The sequence below is a fragment of the Elephas maximus genome, chromosome 3, assembly GCF_024166365.1.
Source record: "Elephas maximus indicus isolate mEleMax1 chromosome 3, mEleMax1 primary haplotype, whole genome shotgun sequence".
NCBI lineage: Eukaryota > Metazoa > Chordata > Mammalia > Proboscidea > Elephantidae > Elephas > Elephas maximus.
In genome coordinates this window covers 77,289,482-77,310,431 of record NC_064821.1, presented here as the reverse complement: position 1 = coordinate 77,310,431, position 20,950 = coordinate 77,289,482, and the positions used below count along the sequence as shown (strand labels likewise).

General features: G+C 38.9%; 1 protein-coding gene across 1 annotated transcript in view; it reads right to left on the bottom strand.

Annotated features, from left to right (window-relative positions):
• AGO3 (argonaute RISC catalytic component 3) overlaps window positions 1–19,139 on the bottom strand; it is a 177,778-nt gene extending 158,639 nt beyond the window's left edge. The window contains exon 1 of the mRNA XM_049878743.1: window positions 18,554–19,139. Coding sequence (XP_049734700.1) covers window positions 18,554–18,572 — 19 coding nt within the window. The 5' untranslated portion in view covers window positions 18,573–19,139. The remainder of the gene's footprint in view (window positions 1–18,553) is intronic.
• Between the last annotated feature and the right edge of the window lie 1,811 nt (window positions 19,140–20,950).

Genomic DNA, 20,950 nt, shown 5'->3' with positions numbered 1-20,950 from the left:
AGCCCAAAGTCACATAAATGGGAAAAAAACAGTCTTTTTAGCAAATGGTGCTGGCATAACTGGATATCCATCTGCAAAAAAATGAAGCAAGACCCATAACCCACACCATGCACAAAAACGAACTCAAAATGGATCAAAAACCTAAATATAAAATCTAAAATGATAAAGATCATGGAAGAAAAAATAGGGACAATGCTAGGAGCCCTAATACATGGCATACCCTGTATACAAAACATTACTAACACTGCACAAACACCAGAGAGAAACTAGATAACTGGGATTTCCTAAAAATCAAACACCTGTGCTCATCCAAAGACTTCACCAAAAGAGTAAAAAGATTACCTATAGACTGGGAAAAAGTTTTTAGCTATGAAATTTCCGATCAGCATCTGATCTCTAAAATCCAAGTTACTGCAAAAACTCAACAACAAAAAGACAAATAACCCACTTAGAAAATGGGCAAAGGATATGACCAGGCATTTTACTAAAGAAGACACTCAAGTAGCTAACAAATACATGAAGAAATGCTCACAATCATCAGCCATTAGAGAAATGCAAATCGAAACTACAATGAGATTCCATCTCACTCCAACAAGGCTGGCATTAATCCAAAAAACAAAATAATAAATGTTGAAGAGGTTTTAGAGAGACTGGAACACTTATACACTGCTGGTGGGAATGTAAAATGGTACAACCACTTTGGAAATCGATTTGGTGCTTCCTTAAAAAGCTAGAAATAGAACTACCATATGATCCAGCAATCCCACTCCTTGGAATATATCCTAGAGAAATAAGAGCCTTTATATGAACAGATATATTTACACCCATGTTCACTGCAGCACTGTTCACAATAGCAAAAAAAAGGAAGCAACCAAGGTGCCCATCAACGGATGAATGGATAAGTTATGGTACATTCATACAATGTAATACTACATATGAATAAAAAACAATGAAGAATCCATGAAACACTTCATAACATGGAGGAATCTGGAAGACAATATGCTGAGTAAAATTAGTCAGCTGGAAAAGGACAAATATTGTATGAGACCACTATTATAAGAACTCAAGAAATAGTTTAAACAAAGAAGAAAATATTCTTTGATGGTTATGAGAGAGGGAAGGGAGGGAAGGACAGGGTATTCACTAATCAGATAGTAAACAAGAACTATTTTAGATGAAGGGAAAGACACAATATAGGAGAGGTCAGCACAACTGGACTAAACCAAAAGCAAAGATGTTTCCTGAATAAACCGAACACTTCGAAGGCCAGCGTAGCAGAGGCAGGGGTCTGGGGACCATGGTTTCAGGTGACATCTAGGTCAACTGGCATAACAAAATCTATTAAGAAAACACTTCTGCATCCCACTTTGGAGAGTGGTGTCTGGGGACTTAAACGCTAGCAAGCAGTCATCTAAGATCCATCAATTGGTCTCAACTCACCTGGAGCAAAGGAGAATGAAGAACACCATAGACACAAGGTAATTATGAGCCCAAGAGACAGAAAGGGCCACATAAATCAGAGACTACATCAGCCTGAGACCAGAAGAACTAGATGGTATCCGGCTATAACTGATGACTGCCCTGACATGGAACACAACAGAGAACCCCTGAGGGAGGAGAAGAGCAGTGGGACGCAGACCTCAAATTCTCATAAAAGGACCAGACTTAATGGTCTGACTGAGACTAGAAGGACCCCAGAGGTCATGGTCCCCAGACCTTCTGTTAGCCCAATGCAGAAACCATTCCCATAGCGAACTCTTCAGACAGGGATTGGACTGGACTATAAGAAAGAAAATGATACTGGTGAGGAGTGAGCTTCTTGGCTCAAGTAAACACATGAGAATATGTGGGCAGCTCCTGTCTGGAAGGGAGATGAGAAGGCAAGAGGGGGTCAGAAGCTGGATGAATGGACAAGGAAAGAGAGGATGGAGTGCAGTGTGCTGTCTTATTAAGGGGAGATCAACTAGGAGTATATAGCAAGGTGTATATAAATTTTTGTGTGAGAGACTGACTTGATTTGTACCTTTTCACTTAAAGTACAATAAAAATTTGAAAAAAAAAAAGAGAATGTCTGGTTAAAGGTGCTAGTATTTTTATTAGAACTGTCACTGTTTTTTTATTATGCTCTATACTTTTCTTTCAGTTGGTTGGCTCCTCCACCACTAAGGCTTATCAGGACACATTATAGCAGAAACACCTATGTATCCTCTTACATCTTTTTTAAAATTTTGAATAATATGCTGATACTACCTATTTAAAAAAAAAAAAACAAGAATAAGGCTTATTTTGTTAATGAAACAAGGTATCCACTTTATGGCACAAAACGAACTTGACAGTTTTTGTTCACCTCATCCTATACCCCTTTTCCAAGTCCTATTCTAGGAAAGAGGTTGTAATCTGTAGTTGAATATCTCATTGTGGTGATTAAAGGTAGCAACAAATTCTCTGCCATTCCTTCATCAAGAGGTATCTATTTCCCCTCGCACAGGAGAAAGATGGGTAGTCTGCTTCTGTAAAGATTTACAGCCTCGGAAACTCTATAGGGCAGTTCTCTATGTCCTATAGGGTTGCTATGAGTCAGAATTGACTTGACAACAGTGGGTTTTGTTTTTGGTTTTGAATCTGGGCTGGCTTTGTGACTTGTTTTGATCACTAGAATTCAGAGGTAGTTCTGAGGCTGGGTTGTAAAAGACCTGCAGTTTCTGCCTTTGCCTTTTGGAATGATACTTCAGGCATGCCCCCACAGAATCTACTTTTCCCCATAAAATTTCTCCTGATTTTTAATACCTAAATTTCTTAGAATATGTTTAAACATCTCTCAATACAATGCTTTTCAAATTATTTTTATATAGTTAACATTTACAGTATGTCCCCAAAGCTCAATACAACTTTTTTTTCTAAAGAAAACAATGTGTATAGGAAAAGTCTCAAGTTATATTCAAACAGAATTAGCAGAATATCAGAAATCACAAGTATCAACAAAGGGAATGTGACTTTTGAATGCTGCGAGGGTTAAGAGAAGCCATGTTTTAAAAGCAACTGTTTGAATAACTGTAATTTACTATCTGGTGATCTGGAAGGGTGTTTTTAAGCATTTTACATCCTAACATGATACTTCATTACTTACATACAGGTTTTTTTTTTTTTTGTACAGGTATGTGTTTGTATATATAATGTGTTTCAGTTACATTTTTGGAAATTAGTTGAGGTTAGGTTGATATTTAACACATTATATATTTTTTCCTTTTAAAATAACAGAAAATAGTCTCCTGTTATTTTACGAACAGTAGTCATGCAGTACGTCTGATTTTCAGGAACAGATTAATGCCTGTTCTTCCATGCTTTTAAGAAGGCATATTATCCAAATTTTGAAGTTTTCTTCAGAGTTCTGAGCTTAATAAAGTAACCTACCTGCTGTCAACAGAGAAAATTTTATAGTTGTTTGTTTAACAACCTGTCTTTTCATGTAGACGATGAGTGATCTGAGGACAGAGGTTGTGAGTGATTCATATTTCTATCACTAATGCATAAGAGCATGACATTTAACTGTTTCTGATTCCATGATCACAGAGCAACTTTCTGATTAACATGTGGATACCCATACAGACTACCTGAGGGAGTAAGTTGCTGACTAGCCAATATGAGTGCTAATGCCCTGGAAACAATATTTTTCATTGCAAAATATTAAATTGGAATTTTGATAATCAGCTCTGGATGCCATGACAACACCAAGGGTTAGGACCTGCAAAGCTGGGGACCAGACTCTTGAACACAGTGACTCTTTTAATATGTCCTAAGTTTCTACATAAGTAATCAGAATCACTTAAACTACATTTTCAATTTTCACAACAGCAAACACACTGTGTATTTAAAATTTTATATTCTGTTCCCACTTAACATCATATGCATTTTTATATTTGGTCATTAAACATCATAATTTTAATGATTATGCAATAATCCACTGAGTCAGGATATCTGAATTATTTCCAACTTTTTGCTATTATAAATAGTGAAACATAAACCACTGTAGTAGAGATTCATGGGATTGTATGCCCAACACACCCCCACCCCTGCCCTCCATCTACTTTCTCTTCTCTTGGAAACTGTGCACCCTATCAATTAGATAAATACCACCAGAGTTGCTATATTCCTTCATGATCTTGATCTCATAGTTCACTGCCCCAGGATGGACATCATATCCAATACAGAGCAATGTGTCCTTCCCATGGAGCTTTCATTTATTTATTTGGTCTTTAACTTGGGACGTGAGCAACTATTAGGGCATTTTTTTTCCAGTGGCTACGGCTGTAAGATATAATAGCTGCGGGAGGCCAGGTGTCCCATGTGTAGAAAAAGCCAGTCAACAGTGAGAGAAAATGAAAGCTACATGTAGAGAGAAGTCAAAATAAGAGATAGAGTAGTCTGATACCATGAGTTTCCGGTTCACTTGCTCCAGATGCAGGCCCAGCTGCAAACCTATTATTCTGTGACTATTCAATCTTCCTTGGATTCCATGAGCCAATAAATTTCCCTTTTTGCTTAAATCAGTTCCAACTGGATTTCTGTCATTTGTAACTGAAAGTCCTAACTGATAAAAGAGTAATTTAATCAAATTAATCAATTCAATTGTAGTAGTGGTCTCAGACCTCAGATCAAATTACTAAGCTCTATGACCATGGGAAAGTCACAACTTTTAAGTCTCAGTTACCTTATCTTTAAAATGAGATAAAACCACCTACTTTCTAGATGTGCCTGGCATGTAAGTCATAAAAAAATAGCATCTAGAACAATGTGCCTAACAATATGCTAAGTGCATTTCCCTGCATCCAGCACCCATTCTTTTATTTGGGAAGATGGAGAGGGGAAATGGCACACAGAATATTTTCCTTAGGATAAATGTCAGAAGTGGAACTGCCGGGTCAAAGGGTATGAACAGAAAAATGCTTCTTACTCTCGGTACTATTGCCAAACTGGCACATGAATACATTACTATCACCAGTTTTCTCTCTCTTATCCTCCTAGCATCAAGCATTCGAAATGGAAAAAAAAAAAAAAAACCTTTTAAGGGCTAAAAATACTTTGTCGTTTTATTTACATATGATTACTATCAAGATCCATCATGTGCCTGTCAGTTTGTCCTTCTGTGGTGGCTTGCATGTTGCTGCAATACTGGAAGCTTTGCCACCAGTATTTCAAATACCAGCAGGGTCACCCTTGGTGGACAGGTTTTAACTGAGCTTCCAGACTAAGACAGACTAGGAAGAAGGGCCTGGCAGTCTATTTCCAAAAAAACTGGCTAGTGAAAACCTTATGAACAGCAGGGAACATCATCTGATATAGAGCCAGAAGATGAGCCCCTTAGGTTGGAAGGCACTCCAAAGACAACTGGGGAAGAGTAGCCTCCTCAAAGTAGAGTCGACTTTAAAGAAGTGGGTGGAGTCAAGCTTTAGGGATCTCCATTTGCTGAGGTGGCATGACTCAAAATGAGAAGAAACTGCTGCCAACAGCCATTAATAATCAGAACGTGGAATGTACGAACTATGAATCTAGGAAAATTTAAAGTTGTCAAAAATGAAATGAGACACATAAACATCGATATCCTAGGCATTTAGTGAGCTGAAGTGGATTGGTACTGGTCATTGTGAATCGAAAAATCATGGTCTACTATGCCAGGAATGAGAAAGGAATGCTGTCGCACTCATCATCAAAAAGAACACTTCAAGATCTATCCTGAAGTACAACACTGTCAGTGATAGGATAATATCCATATGCCTACAAGTAAGACCAGTTAATATGACTATTATTCAAATTTACATACCAACAACCAAGACCAAAGATGAAGAAATTGAAGATTTTTACCAGCTTCTGCAATCTGAAATTGATCAAACATGCCATCAAGATGAATTGATAATTACTGGCAATTGGAATGTGAAAGCTGGAAACAAAGAAGGGTCGGTAGTTGGAAAATATGGCCTTGGTAACAGAAACAACACTGGAGATCGCATGACAGAGTTCTGCAAGACCAATGATTTACTTATTGCATATACCTTTTCTCAACAACATAAACAGTGACTATACACACGGATTTAGCCAGATGGAATACACAGGAATCAAATTGACTACATCTGTGGAAAGAGCCAATGGAAAAGCTAAATATCATCAGTCAGAACAAGGCCAGGGGCCAATTGCATACAGACTACTGATTGCTCATATGGAAGTTCATGGTGAAGGTGAAGAAAATTACAACAAGTCCACAAGAGCCAAAGTATGATCTTGAGTGTATCACACCTGAATTTGGAGACCATCTCAAGAATAGATTTTATGCGTTGAACACTCATGACCAAAGACTAGGTGAGTTGTGGAATGACATTAAGGAAATCACACATGAAGAAAGCAAGAGGTCATTAAAAAGACAGGAAAGAAAGAAAAGACTAAAATGGATGTCAGAAGAGACTCTGAAAGTTGCTCTTGAACATACAGTAGCTAAAACGAAAGGAAGAAATGATGAAGTTAAAGAGCTGAACATAAGAATTCAAAGGCTGGCTCAAGAAGACAGAGTAAAGTATTATAATGACATGTGCAAAGACCTGGAGATGGAAAACCAAAAGGGAAGAACACGCTCGGCATTTCTCAAGCTGAAAGAACTAAAGAAAAAAATCAAGCATTGAGTTGCAATATTGAAGGATTCTACAGGGAAAATATTAAATGACACAGGAAGCATCAAAAGAAGATGGAAGGAATACACAGAGCACTAGACTAAAAACAACCTGCTGACATTCAATCATTTTAGGAGGTAGCATATTACCAGGAACCAATGGTAGTAGTGAAGGAAGAAATCCAAGCTGGCTGAAGGCACTGGCGAAGAACAAGGCTCCAGGAACTGAAAGAATACCAATTGAGATGTTTCAACAAATGGACGCAGCTCTGAAAATGCTCACTCATTTATGCCAAGAAATTTGGAAGACAGCTACCTGGCCAACCGACTGGAAGAGATTCATATTTGCACCCACTTCAAAGAAAGGTGACCCAAAAGAATGTGGAAATTATTGAACAATATCATTAATATCACACACAAGTAAAATTTTGCTGAAGATCATTCAAAAGTGGTCACAACAGTACATGGACAGGTAACTGTCAGAAATTCAAGCCAGATTCAGAAGAGGACATGGAACAAGGAATATCACTGCTGATGTCAGATGGATCCTGGCCGAAAGCAGGGAATATCAGAAAGCTGTTTACCTGTGTTTTATTGACTATGCAAAAGGCATTCAACTGTGTGGACCGTAACAAATTATGGATAACACTGGGAAGAATGGGAATTCCAGAACACTTAATTGTGATCATGAGGAACCTGTACTTAGACCAAGAGACAGTTCAAAATGAACAAGGGGATACTGCATCACTTAAAGTTAACAAAACACACTTACTCAATCTGTATGCTGAGCAAATAATCCAAGAAGCTGGACTATATAAAGAACAGGGCATCAGGATTGGAGGAAGACTCACTAACAACCTGCGATATGCAGATGACACAACCTGGCTTGCTGAAAGTGAAGAGGACTTGAAGCACTTATTGATGAAGATCAAAGACCACAGTCTTCAGTAAGGATTACACTTCAATATAAAGAAAACAAAAATCCTCACAAGTGTATCGCTAAGCAACATCACGATAAACAGAGAAAAGGTTGACATTGTCAAGGATTTCATTTTGCTCAGATCCACAATCAACGCCCACAGAAGCAGCAGTCAAGAAATCAGATGATGCACTGCATTGGGCAAATCTGCTGCAAGCGATCTCTTTAAAATATTAAAAAGCAAAGATGTCACTCTAAGGACTAAGGTGTGCCTGACCCAAGCCACCATGTTTTCAATCGCCTTATATGCATGTGAAAGCTGGACAATGAATAAGGAAGACTGAAGAAGAATTAATGCCTCTGAATTACGGTGTTGGCTAAAAATACTGAATATACTATGGACTGCCAAAAGAACAAACAAATTTGTCCTGGAAGAAGTACAACCAGAATGCCCATTAGAAGCAAGGATGGTGAGACTTCATCTCACATACTTTGGACATGTTATCAGGAGGGACCAGTTCCCGAAGAAGGACATCATGCTTGGTAAAAAAGAGGGTCAGCGAAAAAGAGGAAGACCTTCAATGAGATGGAATGACACAATGACTGCAACAATGGGCTCAAACGTAGCAACGACTGTGAGGATGGCACAGGACCAGGCAGTGTCTCATTCTGTTGTACACAGAGTTGCTATGAGTTGGTATCAACTCAATGGCACCTAACAACAACTATCAACACTGGCTAAAAAATAATACTTCATGTTCTTTACATCCCACTCTCTTATGAAACTCTTACGCTCCCCAGGGACAAAAATTAAACAATCAAAAACATAAAAAGGCATTTACTCAGTCTATTAATTGAAAAACTACTATTTTCAAATTACTATAGATACATAGATGAATAAGTCATGGTTACCGTGTTTAAGCAGCTCACAGCATATTTAAGGGCGGTAACATTAACAACAACAATAGCTAACATACACAGTGAGTGTCAAGTATTTGACATACATTAAAAACCCGCTGCCGTCAAGTCCGACTCACAGCGACCCTACAGGACAGGGTGGAACTGCCTCATACAGTTTCCAAGGAGCGCCTGGTGCATCTGAACTGCCAACCTTTTGGTAAGCAGCCGTAGCTTTTAACCACTACACCCCACCAGGGTTCCTGATCAGATAATCTAATTCTTACAGCATCCCTTTTGAGGCAGGTACTATGTTGAAGAAACTGAAGCACGAGTGGTTAAATAATTTGCTCAAGGTTACAGTTAGAAAGTAATAACAATGCCAGCATTTACAAATAGGTAATCTGATTTCGGAGCCTGCATTTTTAGCCACTACACTGTATTTGTTGTTGTTAGTTGCCACTGAGTTGATTCCAACTCATGGCGATCCCATGTGTGCACAGCAGAACCACTTCAAAGGGTTTTTAAAGCTGTGACCTTTCAGAAGCATATTATCAGGCCTGTCTTCTGAGACGCCTCTGGGTGAGTGGGGCAAACTCCAAACCTTTCAGCTAGTGGTGGAGCACCCAGGGACTATCCATCCTATACTACAAACTAACAATTGCTGAAAGCCTACCATTCCTTCAACAAATATTTACTGACTGCCTAAGTGCCAGGAAGGAGCCTTGGTGGTGCAGTGTTTAAGTACTCAGCTAACAACCAAAATGTCAGTGGTTCGACCCCACCAGCCACTCTCCAGGAGAAAGATGTGGCAGTCTGCTTCCATAGATTTACAGCCTTGGAAATCCTGTGGGGCAGTCCTACTCTGTCCTATAGGGTCGATATGAGTCAGAATCAATTTGGCAGTAATGGATTTTGTTGTTGTTGTTGTTGTTAAGTGCCAAGCATTGCTTAGGCTCAGGTGAAACAGCAATGAATAATGAAAACAAACAAAAACCTGGTCCTCATGGAGCTTTCATTGGGGGAGGGGGCGATTATACTGTATTTCTTTTATGCTAATCAGGTAGTTAGCCATTTTACATGGGGTTTTCAAAGAAGGACTCTCTGATAGGGTGAAAAGTAGGCTGAATCCAGAAATAAGTGAGGGATCAAGTCATCTAAAAGAGCATTCAAGGCAGAGAAAAAGCAAGTATAAAGGAAAAAGCAGAAGCTTGCTTGGTGTGTTTGATGAACAGCAAAGAGGCCACTCTACCTGGAACTGAGTGAGCAAAGGACAGAATGGTAGGAGACGTGGTCACAGAGATAAAGGGGATCAGATCGTAAGTCATGGTGAGGTCTCTGAATTTTATTTTGAGAGATGAGAAACCAGTGGAGGGTTCCCAAGTAAAGCAGCATTATGATGTGACTTATAATTTAGAAGGATCACACTGCTGTATGAAAAAATTATACGTAAGGGATACAAGGAAGCAGGAAGACCAGTTAGTAGGCAAAGGATATTGGTGTCCAGGGGGACTGATGTGGATGTGGAATACACTCAGAAGGCAGACCTGACAGGAATTGCTAATGGATTAGATGTGGCGTATGAGAGAAAAAGAGCTCTCAAATTTTTTTGTCTAAGCAACTGACAGAATGGAATTGTCACTTACCAAGATAGAGAAGATTCTGTCGGAGGAGCAGGTTTAAAGAAGAAATCAAGAGGATTTTTTTTTTTTTTCAATTGTGCTTTACATGAAAGTTTACAGCTCAAGTTAGTTTCTGATACAAAAATTTCTGCACACATTATGTGACCCTAGTTTCTATACCTATAATGTGACCTCACATTCCTCCTTTCCACCCTGGATTTCCCGTGTCCATTCAACCAACTCCTATCCCTTTCTGCCTTCTTATCTCGCCTCTGGACAGACGCTTGCCATTTAGTCTCATGTTATCTACTTGAACTAAGAAGAATACTCTTCACGAGTATCATTTTATGTCTTATAGTCCAGTCTATTCTTTGTCTGAAGAGTTGGCTTTGGGAATAGTTTGTCTGGGTTAACAGAGAGTCTGGGGGCCATGTCTTCTGGGGTTCCTCCAGTCTCAGTCAGACCATTTCATCTGGTCTTTTTACTAGAATTTGAATTCTGCACCCCACTTTTCTCCTGTTCCATCAGGGACTTTCTGTTATGTTCCCTGTCAGGGCAGTCATTGGTGGTAGTCGGGCACCATCCAATTCTTCTGTCTCAGGCTGATGGAGTCTCTGGTTTATGTGGCCCCAATCAAGATGATTTTTAGGACATGTTAAGTTTGAGGTGTCTATACAAGTAGGTATCCAATAGGCAGTTAGATGAGTGTGGAGTTCAGGAAGAGGTCCAGGCTAATGTCCTCAAAATAAAAGTGGTATTTAAAACCATTGGACCAGAGGAGATCGCCCAGTCTGTGGTATGAATACAGAAGAAAATATTGAATCCTGGGGTACTTTCAATGTTTAGAAATTGGGAAGATGAAGACGCAACAGCAAAGGAACCTAAAATGTAACAGGCACTGAGACTGGAGGAGAGAGCGGTATCCCAGATGTGAAATGGGGAAAAAAACATGTTTTAAGAATAAAACAACTTAACAAATGTGATTGAGAAATAAGATCATGATTTAGGATACTGGATTTAGCAAGGTTTTGGTGACTATGATAAGAGCAATTTCAGTGAAATAGGGACCAAAACCTATCTGGAATAGGTTAAAAAATATAAAACAAAAAGGCCCAAATCTGATCAAGTCTGTAGATGCACTACCAGTTTACAGGAAATTGAGAGAACACAGGAACATGTTAAATTACACCATGAGGATGGTAATCAGCAAAATCCAGGCTGTGAGAAACTCTAAGAGGACAAACAACCCATAAATTACAGGGGCAAAAAAAGGAGAGTAAATTTACAGATTAAAAGACATATCATTCAATCACAGTGTGTGGAACTTACTTGGATCCTGATTCAAAAATTAAAAAAAAAAAAAAAAAAAAGGCAAATTGTAAATAATAATAATTAAAACATCTGAGACAAGTAGAAATATGAACACTGACTGCACCTGATAAAAAGGGATTACTGTTGCTACTGTTATTGTTGTTATCGCTGCTGTGAAAACGGTACTGTGGCTGTATTTAAAAAGAGCTGCATGTCTTTTAGAGATATTTAAATATTTATGAATGAAATGGTATTATGTCCAGAATTTCCTTCAAAATAATACAGGAGAAGGCAAAGTAGGAGTGTGGTACGATAAATTACTTTTGTGTGTGGCCTTTCTAGCCACTGGGGCTGTGCAAATAAGATAACTGTGGCTCACCAAGGGGACTGGTCAGTTTTGCCTTAAAAGAGAGCCAATTTCAGAGCAGAGAGGAGAGCCCACCATCACCAAAGGAGAGACCCACAGCACAGACCTGCAGCAGAGACCTCCAGGATATGCTGCAATGGGCTTCCAGGCCCACAGGGCCAGAAAGCTGAGTGCCTTTGGGCAGAGACTGAGAGCCAGGGAGAAGTCTATGCCTGACCCAAAAACTGGGGACTTGCCAGCCTCCACAACTGCATGAGCCATTTCCTTTAAGTGCTTCGTGAGTTCTGTGAGATGTTGAAGTGAATTAGGGAACCAAGACAGGAGGGAGAGTACTGAGGTGAGAGGGGGTAACTGATGTTAGAGATGATGGTACAGCAGCTTGGAAAAGTTGGCACATCTTTAACCTCTGCCTCACAGGAGCCAGCTTTGCGCTGATCCTTACAAAAGAAATTATTCGTTTAAGGGGCAAGGCAGGACATGGGTTGATGGTTGTTGGGACTAAGTGGTAGGTACGTGGGAGTTTATCACACAACTCTATTTGTATACATTCTAAATTCTCTGTAATAAAATGTTTTTTAAAAATAGGAAGAAAGGAAGTACCATCCCTCTATATACTTAATCTCTTTTTACCATTCCATTTTATAGATAAGGAAATTAAATTTAAGGAAGATTAAATGTACTCCTCAAACGTCGCAGTTAATTTGAGAGCCAGGATCTGTCTCCAAAACCCATGCTTTTTACATTGTATCACGCTGCCAGTTTTCTCTCCACTACCATTATTTTGTCTGGTGCTTTTTATGCAAACTTGCCAAAACCCCAAGTTTTGTTTCATAGATAAGCAAAGGAGCAGAACTCTACAGTTACTAACTACAAAATCATTACCATCAAATTTAAGTATCCAAAAGATATCCTGTCAATACAACAAATTCTATTATACTTCCAATGAAGCATATTTTAGTTATTTAACAAACACGAATATTCCTCACTGGAGTTGAAAATGTAATTACATAGAAATACAAAGTACTATCTGGAATCTCTCTCCACCACAAACTTTTCTTTTGGTAGCTATAGTAAATACTGACTAATATCAACTAATGAAACAAAACTTTAAACATAAAACTATACATTTTCAAAGCATACATGTATATATTATTCACTGATCTAACAATCCAATATGTACTAGCTGTGAGACCAAAATTAAACGACTACCTACAGCAAATGTGATTGATGAAAAATAAGCAGTGAATCAATCAAAATCAATTACAGCATATACTACAGCATACTACCAAATTATGGATTTTCACTCCTAACTTTTCCTTTTATATCCATGGCATACTTCTTATTTCAACAATTCTACTTGTAGGAATTTATCCTAGTCACTGGACCAGTATACAGAAACGTAAGTACTACAATACTTACCAAATAAACAGAGTTGACCTCAAAATTTGACATAGTAAAATGCCTCTGGTTTTAAACATTTTAAGTCCACAAGGTCAACTAGTATTAGCTTTGTACTTTAGTAACCTCCTACCTGCTAATTAAAAGTTCTACCTATGCATTCAATGAACCTGTACAAACATACTAGACTTATTACCATACTCACTGCACTTATTCTACTCACTACAGCCAAATTAATCACTTACAGAACATTCAGACTGTTGAGGGTTAAGTTTCTCAGATGGTAGTTTGGGGAACAATTTTTTAAAAGGCATTTTCCCCCTTTTTAAGACTAATAGAAATGCCTTGAGATTTGTTTATTTTGTAATTAAAGGCTAGGTAGCTTTTAAGAAACTATGAGCACACACACAAAAATTTTAGAGTTATGCCACTTTTATGTTAAACATAGAAACAGATTAATTCATAATTTAGAGGCCAGAATGTTTCTTTAAAAAAAACAGACTACATTGCTAAAGTATAAGCTCATTTTACAATCTATTCTTTAATCTTCTTTAAAATTCAGAGATACAATAATGAATTTATGTTGTTAGAAGATTTAGAAATCAGTTAAAATATCAAATACTAGTAATGATTCAAAACCAGTATTATGTAAGGCTACAACTGAGAACATTTTCTTGCAAACTTTCTTCCACAAATGAAAAATATAAAAATATCCCGCGTGTCTATATTCTACAGTTACCTTCTAATTTCCCAAGAACTTGGCAGTTGGGAAGCAATGTATAAAATAATTGGCTGATGTTAAACAAAGAATTCTTCAAAACTGTTTCATTAAACTGGCATTTTAGACTAATGTACATAATTTTTTATTGTACCCAAACCACAAAAAGCTCACATTAAGATATAAGAGAAAGTATCAGTTATATGACAAGGTTTTGCTGAATCTCAATAGTGGTTTTTAATAAAGCAGTGGCTAGCCAAAGAAAGTCATTAATATTAACACAGATAATGGCAGAAAACCACTGAAACTCCAAATACAGAAAGGCTGTTCATGTATCCTAACAGCATAACCGTTATGGTTGAAAAACCACACAATATTCTTTCTCACATCTGTTTTGTTAATGAGCCAAGAATGAGGGTCTATTGAGTATCCTAGACAACTGAATTAGAAGTAGGAATGTCTGGTAAATTGCTGTTCATCACAACAATCAGAGACTGAACAGGTCTGGGAAGGATACTGATCTGAAATAAATTATCTTTTTAATTTTACATTTCTGAAAACAGAACTGTTATTGATCTTTTTTTCTCTATCCATTAAAAACAAAACAAAAATTATAAGCTATATTTTAAGATCCTAGTTTTAAGTATTACAAGAGAAAATGTTTTGTTAGTAGATTAATGAAATATTTTCAGCTTAATTCATTATTCAGGTTGACCCTCAAATATTTTAAGAATATCAAAACCTATGTGAAACAAGATGGCTGTATTATAAAGCAAAATAGTATTCAACTAGAATTCAGCAGTTTATGACAATTTGGCAAGTATTCTACTCTGAGCTAGGGTTTTTCCATATACAACAGAGAACTCTTCCAGGAAATGTCTGCTTTATAGGGCCCCAGGCCTCTTTGCATAATATCGGGCCAGGCTTACAGAACCAAACAAATGCAATGTACCCTTTGGAAAATATAAATTAATTGTAAATTATCAACTTATTATATAAAATTTTCCAAAAGGAAGCAGCATCTAGCAATCTTTTCATTCATTCAAACTGCTTTTCTAAATTACTAAATTCCTCAATTGGGATTTGGTTTAAAAAAAAGAATGATTATATCAGGGTGATGGAATCGTGGATAATTTCAAAAACTTCATCATCATGTTAACTGAATTACATTGGAGAGTTACACATATTTTCTATTGTCCTCTTTATTTTTATATCTTTTAGAAGAAAAAAGATTATTTTTGCTGCCTTCTCAGTTTTTTCTCAATATGTTCCATCACTGTCAAACAGTTGAATTAAATTCTAAAACAAAAATCAGAAAAATTTTGCATGTTTTTTATAAGTTCCCCTGTCAGTCAAGAGCATCAAGTACTAGAAAAAAAAGTTGTAAGAGCCACTCCAGAGCAGGACAAGATAAAATTCAAATGACAATCCAGTAGAAAAACCTTTCCCAAGTAATGGTTAAAAATTCATGCCCTCCAAAAGAGCAGCATTTTGACACTTTTTTTTTCCTTCAAGACAAAAATCTATAAGAGAAAATTATATATAATAGAAACATTTCCCAAAGTAATTAAAGATTACTTGTTCTAAATTCTAAACTGAGATTCGGATAGCATTCTACATTTTAGTATTTTGAAAATGCAGCTCTTATTCACCTTATTCAAATCACAGTTTTGATTTAGTTGTACCTTCCCACACATGCATTTTTTTGGAAATTAACTTTTATTTATTTGTATTATTAAAGAAATGCAGAGTTCTGAAACAACTATATCCAGACACCACATTTCAAAGTAAAAGTAAGAAAGAAACATAGTCTATCATTCATTTTTGAAAGCTCTTGTAAGATACCTACCAAACCTGTCAAGTCAATTTGCATATTATTAGTTTAAGGTAAAAGTAAATGTTTTCCCTCCATTGGTAGACAAATAAATTCCTTCCCCACTAAACAGTTGTCTGACATTGCCTAAAAAACAAACTAGAATGGTATGGTTCTGGAAAACAGCTACTCAGGAGAAATGGTATCTCAATGAACATTTCTGCTTCCCCTACTCCTACTTTATTTGGAACTAAAATACAACATATACTCTTAGTTCAGCTGTAATTAAACATAAAAAACAGAGTTTCATTAGAAGTTCACTAAGAATTCATAGGCACAGACACTGAACTACTGGTTACTATTATTATTCAAAAACGAACAACGCCAGATATTTTGGCTAAATCAAAATTCAGACAGTACTAAATCAGTGAATAGTAGAGAACACCCTTAAAAATCACTTAAATTTTATTTCATGCAAAAGGGAAGAACAGACAAATATTAATATTTAGTGAGCAACATTTCCAAAAAAGTTACACAGTATATGTATTTGAAGTCCTTTAACGTAAATAAGTTTTCTATGTGCCCACACGATTAGGATTTAAAACATCCTGTCATGATTCCTGAGAACCTCCACACAAAACAAAAACTTATAACAGAAAGAGCCAAGATCCAATATTGACCAATAGACTATTAAAGCACATTTATATCTAAAAGTTTTTAAACCAAAATATATAACATATCTGTCAAATTCTTGATATAAAACTTAGTTGCACATTTTTTCCTAACTATGCTTTCAATTTCATGTGCAGCGTAACGATTATATTTAAATCTCTGGGAAAATGAAAATTTTGTTTTTTGCTAACGACAATCCTGAACTAAGCTATAAAGCTTATCTTAATTATTATAGTCCTGTCATGTATAAACCCCATTAAGATGTCCAAGCATATATATAGTTTTGATACATCTAACTATACCTGCCCATATGTGAAGACAGTTAAATGAGTAAGTATTTCAGCAATGGCACACACACACACACAAAACTTATCTACAGCTCAAGAATTCGTAAGAACATTTACCCAGTTGTACTTCGGCTAGTTGTAATAGCTGGCTAAGGCATTGTGAATTCAGAAGTATTTACTCTAAATTGTTGCCCATATATTTGGGCATAATTTCACATGAAAAACCCAAAGGTGAGGGGCGGAGAGAAACAGAAAATAATTTTTTTTTATATATCTTTAAAAGTTTTGGTATGATTATTATGATTAATAACTAAATGTTTAACTTTCATGTTTTGTTTTCCAGCTTTACAACAAGATTAACCAACCAGTTAACCAACTGCTGCCAAGTCAACTCCAACTCATGGTGATCCCATGTGTGTCAGAGTAGAACTGTGCTCCACAGGGTTTTCAATGGTTGATTTTATGAAATAGTTCACCAGGCTTTCTAACAAGATGCCTCTGAGTGGTCTCAAACCTCCAACCTTTCAATTAGCAGCCATTAACCATCTGTATCACCCAGGGGCTTCTATGAGAGAAAATTATGTAAAATAGCCCCAAATCATTGCACCTTTTATACAGTAAGAACAAAGAGCATGGTAGAAATTTCAAAACCAGGGCAGCTTCTGAAATACATGAATTAATAATAAAAGTGTCTCAAAGCTCTTCACAATCTAGGCAAACTTTCCATTTTTAAAAGGATGTGGAAGCTGATTTTAGAAAATTCCATGTAATAAAACTTGTAATAAACCTCCTCTCCATTTCACTCCCCCAATTTCTGAGTGCTTTTTGCATCTAATTGACAATTATACTCCTTATCAACAAAATTCTTTATATCATATTGAGGTACCTCTCAAACTGGCAAAAGAAAATGTGAAATTCAGAGACTCATAATACCATTTGTAACAAGATGTCCCCCCCCCAAAATTTTTTTTTCTTAAATTAGTTTATAAATTTGTGACCATCGGGATGAGGCATACATCCAAATTTAACATACCAAGCATCATCATTTGATGAACAAACGGTTATGTAACAGCTATTCTATGTCCCTCAAGTAATTACTTTAGAACCACACCATGTTTTTTGTTTTTTTTTTCTTTAAAAGAACTGCCCACATCGCAATTTTTTTCAAGACTGCTGTTTTCCCCAGGAGAGAAAGCAGTTTTCCTAAATTCCAAATTCCCAGGAAAATGAAAACTGCTTCTCTAGGGTACAGAGAATGGAAAAATATATATATTTTCAGTAATTTTAAGATCCACCTCCTCACATAAGCAGTGATCCAGGCTGATATGACATCTCCAAGCTACTCAGAACTATACACCACGCTGCCACAAGCATTAACAGATAACTAGGGGATGGAAGAAATGCCATCTTAAATTTGACGTTGCACCTAATACCTACTTCAAACATTTTTCCTCCGTTATCTCAATGTATCTTCACAACTACCTCAAGAGATAGGTAAGGGAGGTGGCTCGCCACCCAGAGACTGAACGGGACACACAACCCAGTTAGAGGACACGGACACCGTTACTTCTTCAACTATAAAAACAAAACCGATGGCAAACCGTTCCTGACTCGAGAACGAGTATTCCACAAAAAATGAGTAATATCGCCTAAACAACAATGAACTTAAATCTTTTAAGCACAGTTTCCCCTCCAGGCAGTTTAGCTAACTCAGTGGCCGCCGGAGAACTGCGGCGCGGATGCGGAGAGGCCGGGCGTGGGGGCGGGAAGAGGGACGACGCCCGGAGGGTGCCCACCTCGCGCACCTGGGCCGGGGTGGAAGGAGCGACGATGCTCGGCTCCGGGGACAACAGCTGGGTGACACCCCCACCGACCGTGCCCGGCCCAGACTCACCTGCGGAGCCGATTTCCATTCATGGAGCTGGGGGGAGTGCTCCGAGTGAGAAAAGCGCCCACCACTGGGGGCAAGGAGGCGGCGCGGGGGGCGACGCGGCGCGACAGACACCCTCACTCGGCCCCGGGACGGGGGCGGCGACTGCGCCTCCTCAGCAATTGCACTCCGAAAGCTCGCGTTAGGAAGAGCCGCCGTCGGGAAACCACACAGGACTAAACCAGAGGAAGGAGAGGTATGAGGCGAAAAAGGGGAGCCCGGTCCGGAACTTGCGTCGCCCTTGACTGCTTACGCTCCCACTGCTCCTCCACGACTGCCGTGCCACCGACCTCCCCCGGGGGACGCCCCCGGAAGCCCGCTGGCGTCAGTTCCGCTGCCCCGGCTCGCCCGACGTCGAAGCTTCGCCTCTCCGCCCCAAGCCGTGCGAGAGCGACGTCGGTGCGGGCGCGGCCGGCGCGGAGGACGCAGAGGAGGCGTCCGGGAGCGGGCGCGGAGCCTGGGCGGAGCCTCGGCCCGGGAGGAGAGCGGGGCGGGGCCGGCCCATCAGCGGTTCTCCGCTGGTCGTGCCGGCCGGAGACAACCCCGAGGGACGGGGCTCTTCGCGCGACCTTGCTGGGGGCGGGGCCTGCCAGAGGCGACGTCGCGGATGGCGGCGGAGCTTACCTGGGGAGGAGCCTACCTGAAAGCTAGGCCTGTCCAAGTAAAGGATCCGGACCTGCAGCTGAGACTGAGGCCCCCCCGGTTGAGCACGTTTGGTCCGTCCCTCCCCGCCCCCTAGTTTGGGCTGCCTCAAGTGCCTCCCCCTCAACAAGAGGTCAAGTGACCCGCACAATTGATTATCTCCCAAATCGGTAGGGTTGCTTTAACGACTTTTGGAAAAAGGTGATTAAGGAACAGGACATTACACAAACATCGGATCGAATAATTTCCACGTTTAAAACTCCTTAATACCGCCTTGACACTGAGAAAATCCAAACTCCTTTCCAGGGCCAAAACGCACTCCGTTAAGGGGCCCCTGCCTTTCTCTCCAAGTAAGGCTCTCCCTGATCATTTTACTACAGCTACACTGTTCAGCTTCTGATTCCCTTAACCGGCAAAGCATTTTGCTTTTCCGTCTAGGAGCCTGCTTTTGGTGCACTTGGCCAGGAACCTTCTCCTCCTTTCTCGCTTCCTTTCCAGTCAGCCCTCCTGCCCCCTCCTCCCCACCCTCAATTTAAGGCATTTTAGAGAGGCCTTCTCGGACCACTCAGCTATGTTAGGACGCTCCCTGTTATTCTATCTCAACACTTTCTTGGTAGCCCTTATTTCAATCTAATTATTTCACTAGTTTGTGTGGCCCCTTCCCACTACAGTGCAAGCCTCATAAGGAAACCAGAGCCAGCACACTGGCAAATATTTGTTGCCTGAATGAAACATGATACCATTTTATTTAGGCTGATTCATGGTTTTTTCCTACATCCCTAAATATCAAAAGATTTAGACTTTTTTTTTTTTTAATCAAAATACATTTTCTCAAAGCTTGAGAAGATGAAGGAGAAAAAATATCTTCAGTTCCCTCCACTCAACTGTGGGACTTTGAATCAGTCACTTGATGTTTTTGGGCTTCAGTTTCCTCATCTGAAAAAATGGAAAGAATATGTACCTTACACAGTTGTTGTGAGGTTTGGGAATATACATAAAGCACAGAGAAAACCCTCCCTAAATGTTAGTGGATACCCATAATATTTACTATAGTTATGATTTCTAAGCACTTATCAGATGTACCTACCATACGGTAAACAATAAGGGGATGGGATTCAAACCCACATCTGTCTGACTCCAATTGTGCTTCACTTTCTTCTTCCTTCCCACCTCTACCTCTGTGAAAGATAATGCCCTACCCAAATTTGAAAATTTCAAATCTGTCACCAGATGAAACTGTATCTGAAAAGTTTTTGAATCCTTGACTGTACACAACCCAAGTTGTGGTAGCAGCATCTGTCAGGGTAAATACCAACTCCTGTGTAAGGGTCTATCATACCCTCTATCCCCCATTCTGGATCTAGTTCTCTGATTCCAGGCCTTTTCATCCTCTAGAGGAGACATGGTGATAAAACGTGGAGGTGGCCACTATCTTCTTTTCTGACACTGATGGAGGGTTTGGATTTAATAAATATTTATGATGCCTTCCCATCTACTTCTGCTATCCAGAAACTCCTCCTCTTTAGACTAAGCCAACGTTAAAAGCTTATGAATAGTAATATTGGGAAGTGGGAAGGCAAAGAGGTTTGAATGATTCTATCAAAGGCAAAGCTGAATTAGGCACTCCCTTTAAGTAGCCCCCCACACACAATTTTTGGATAACCTCATTCTCAACTGAGCTGCTCATAAGGGTAGAATCTTTGTGTATCTGGCTCACTA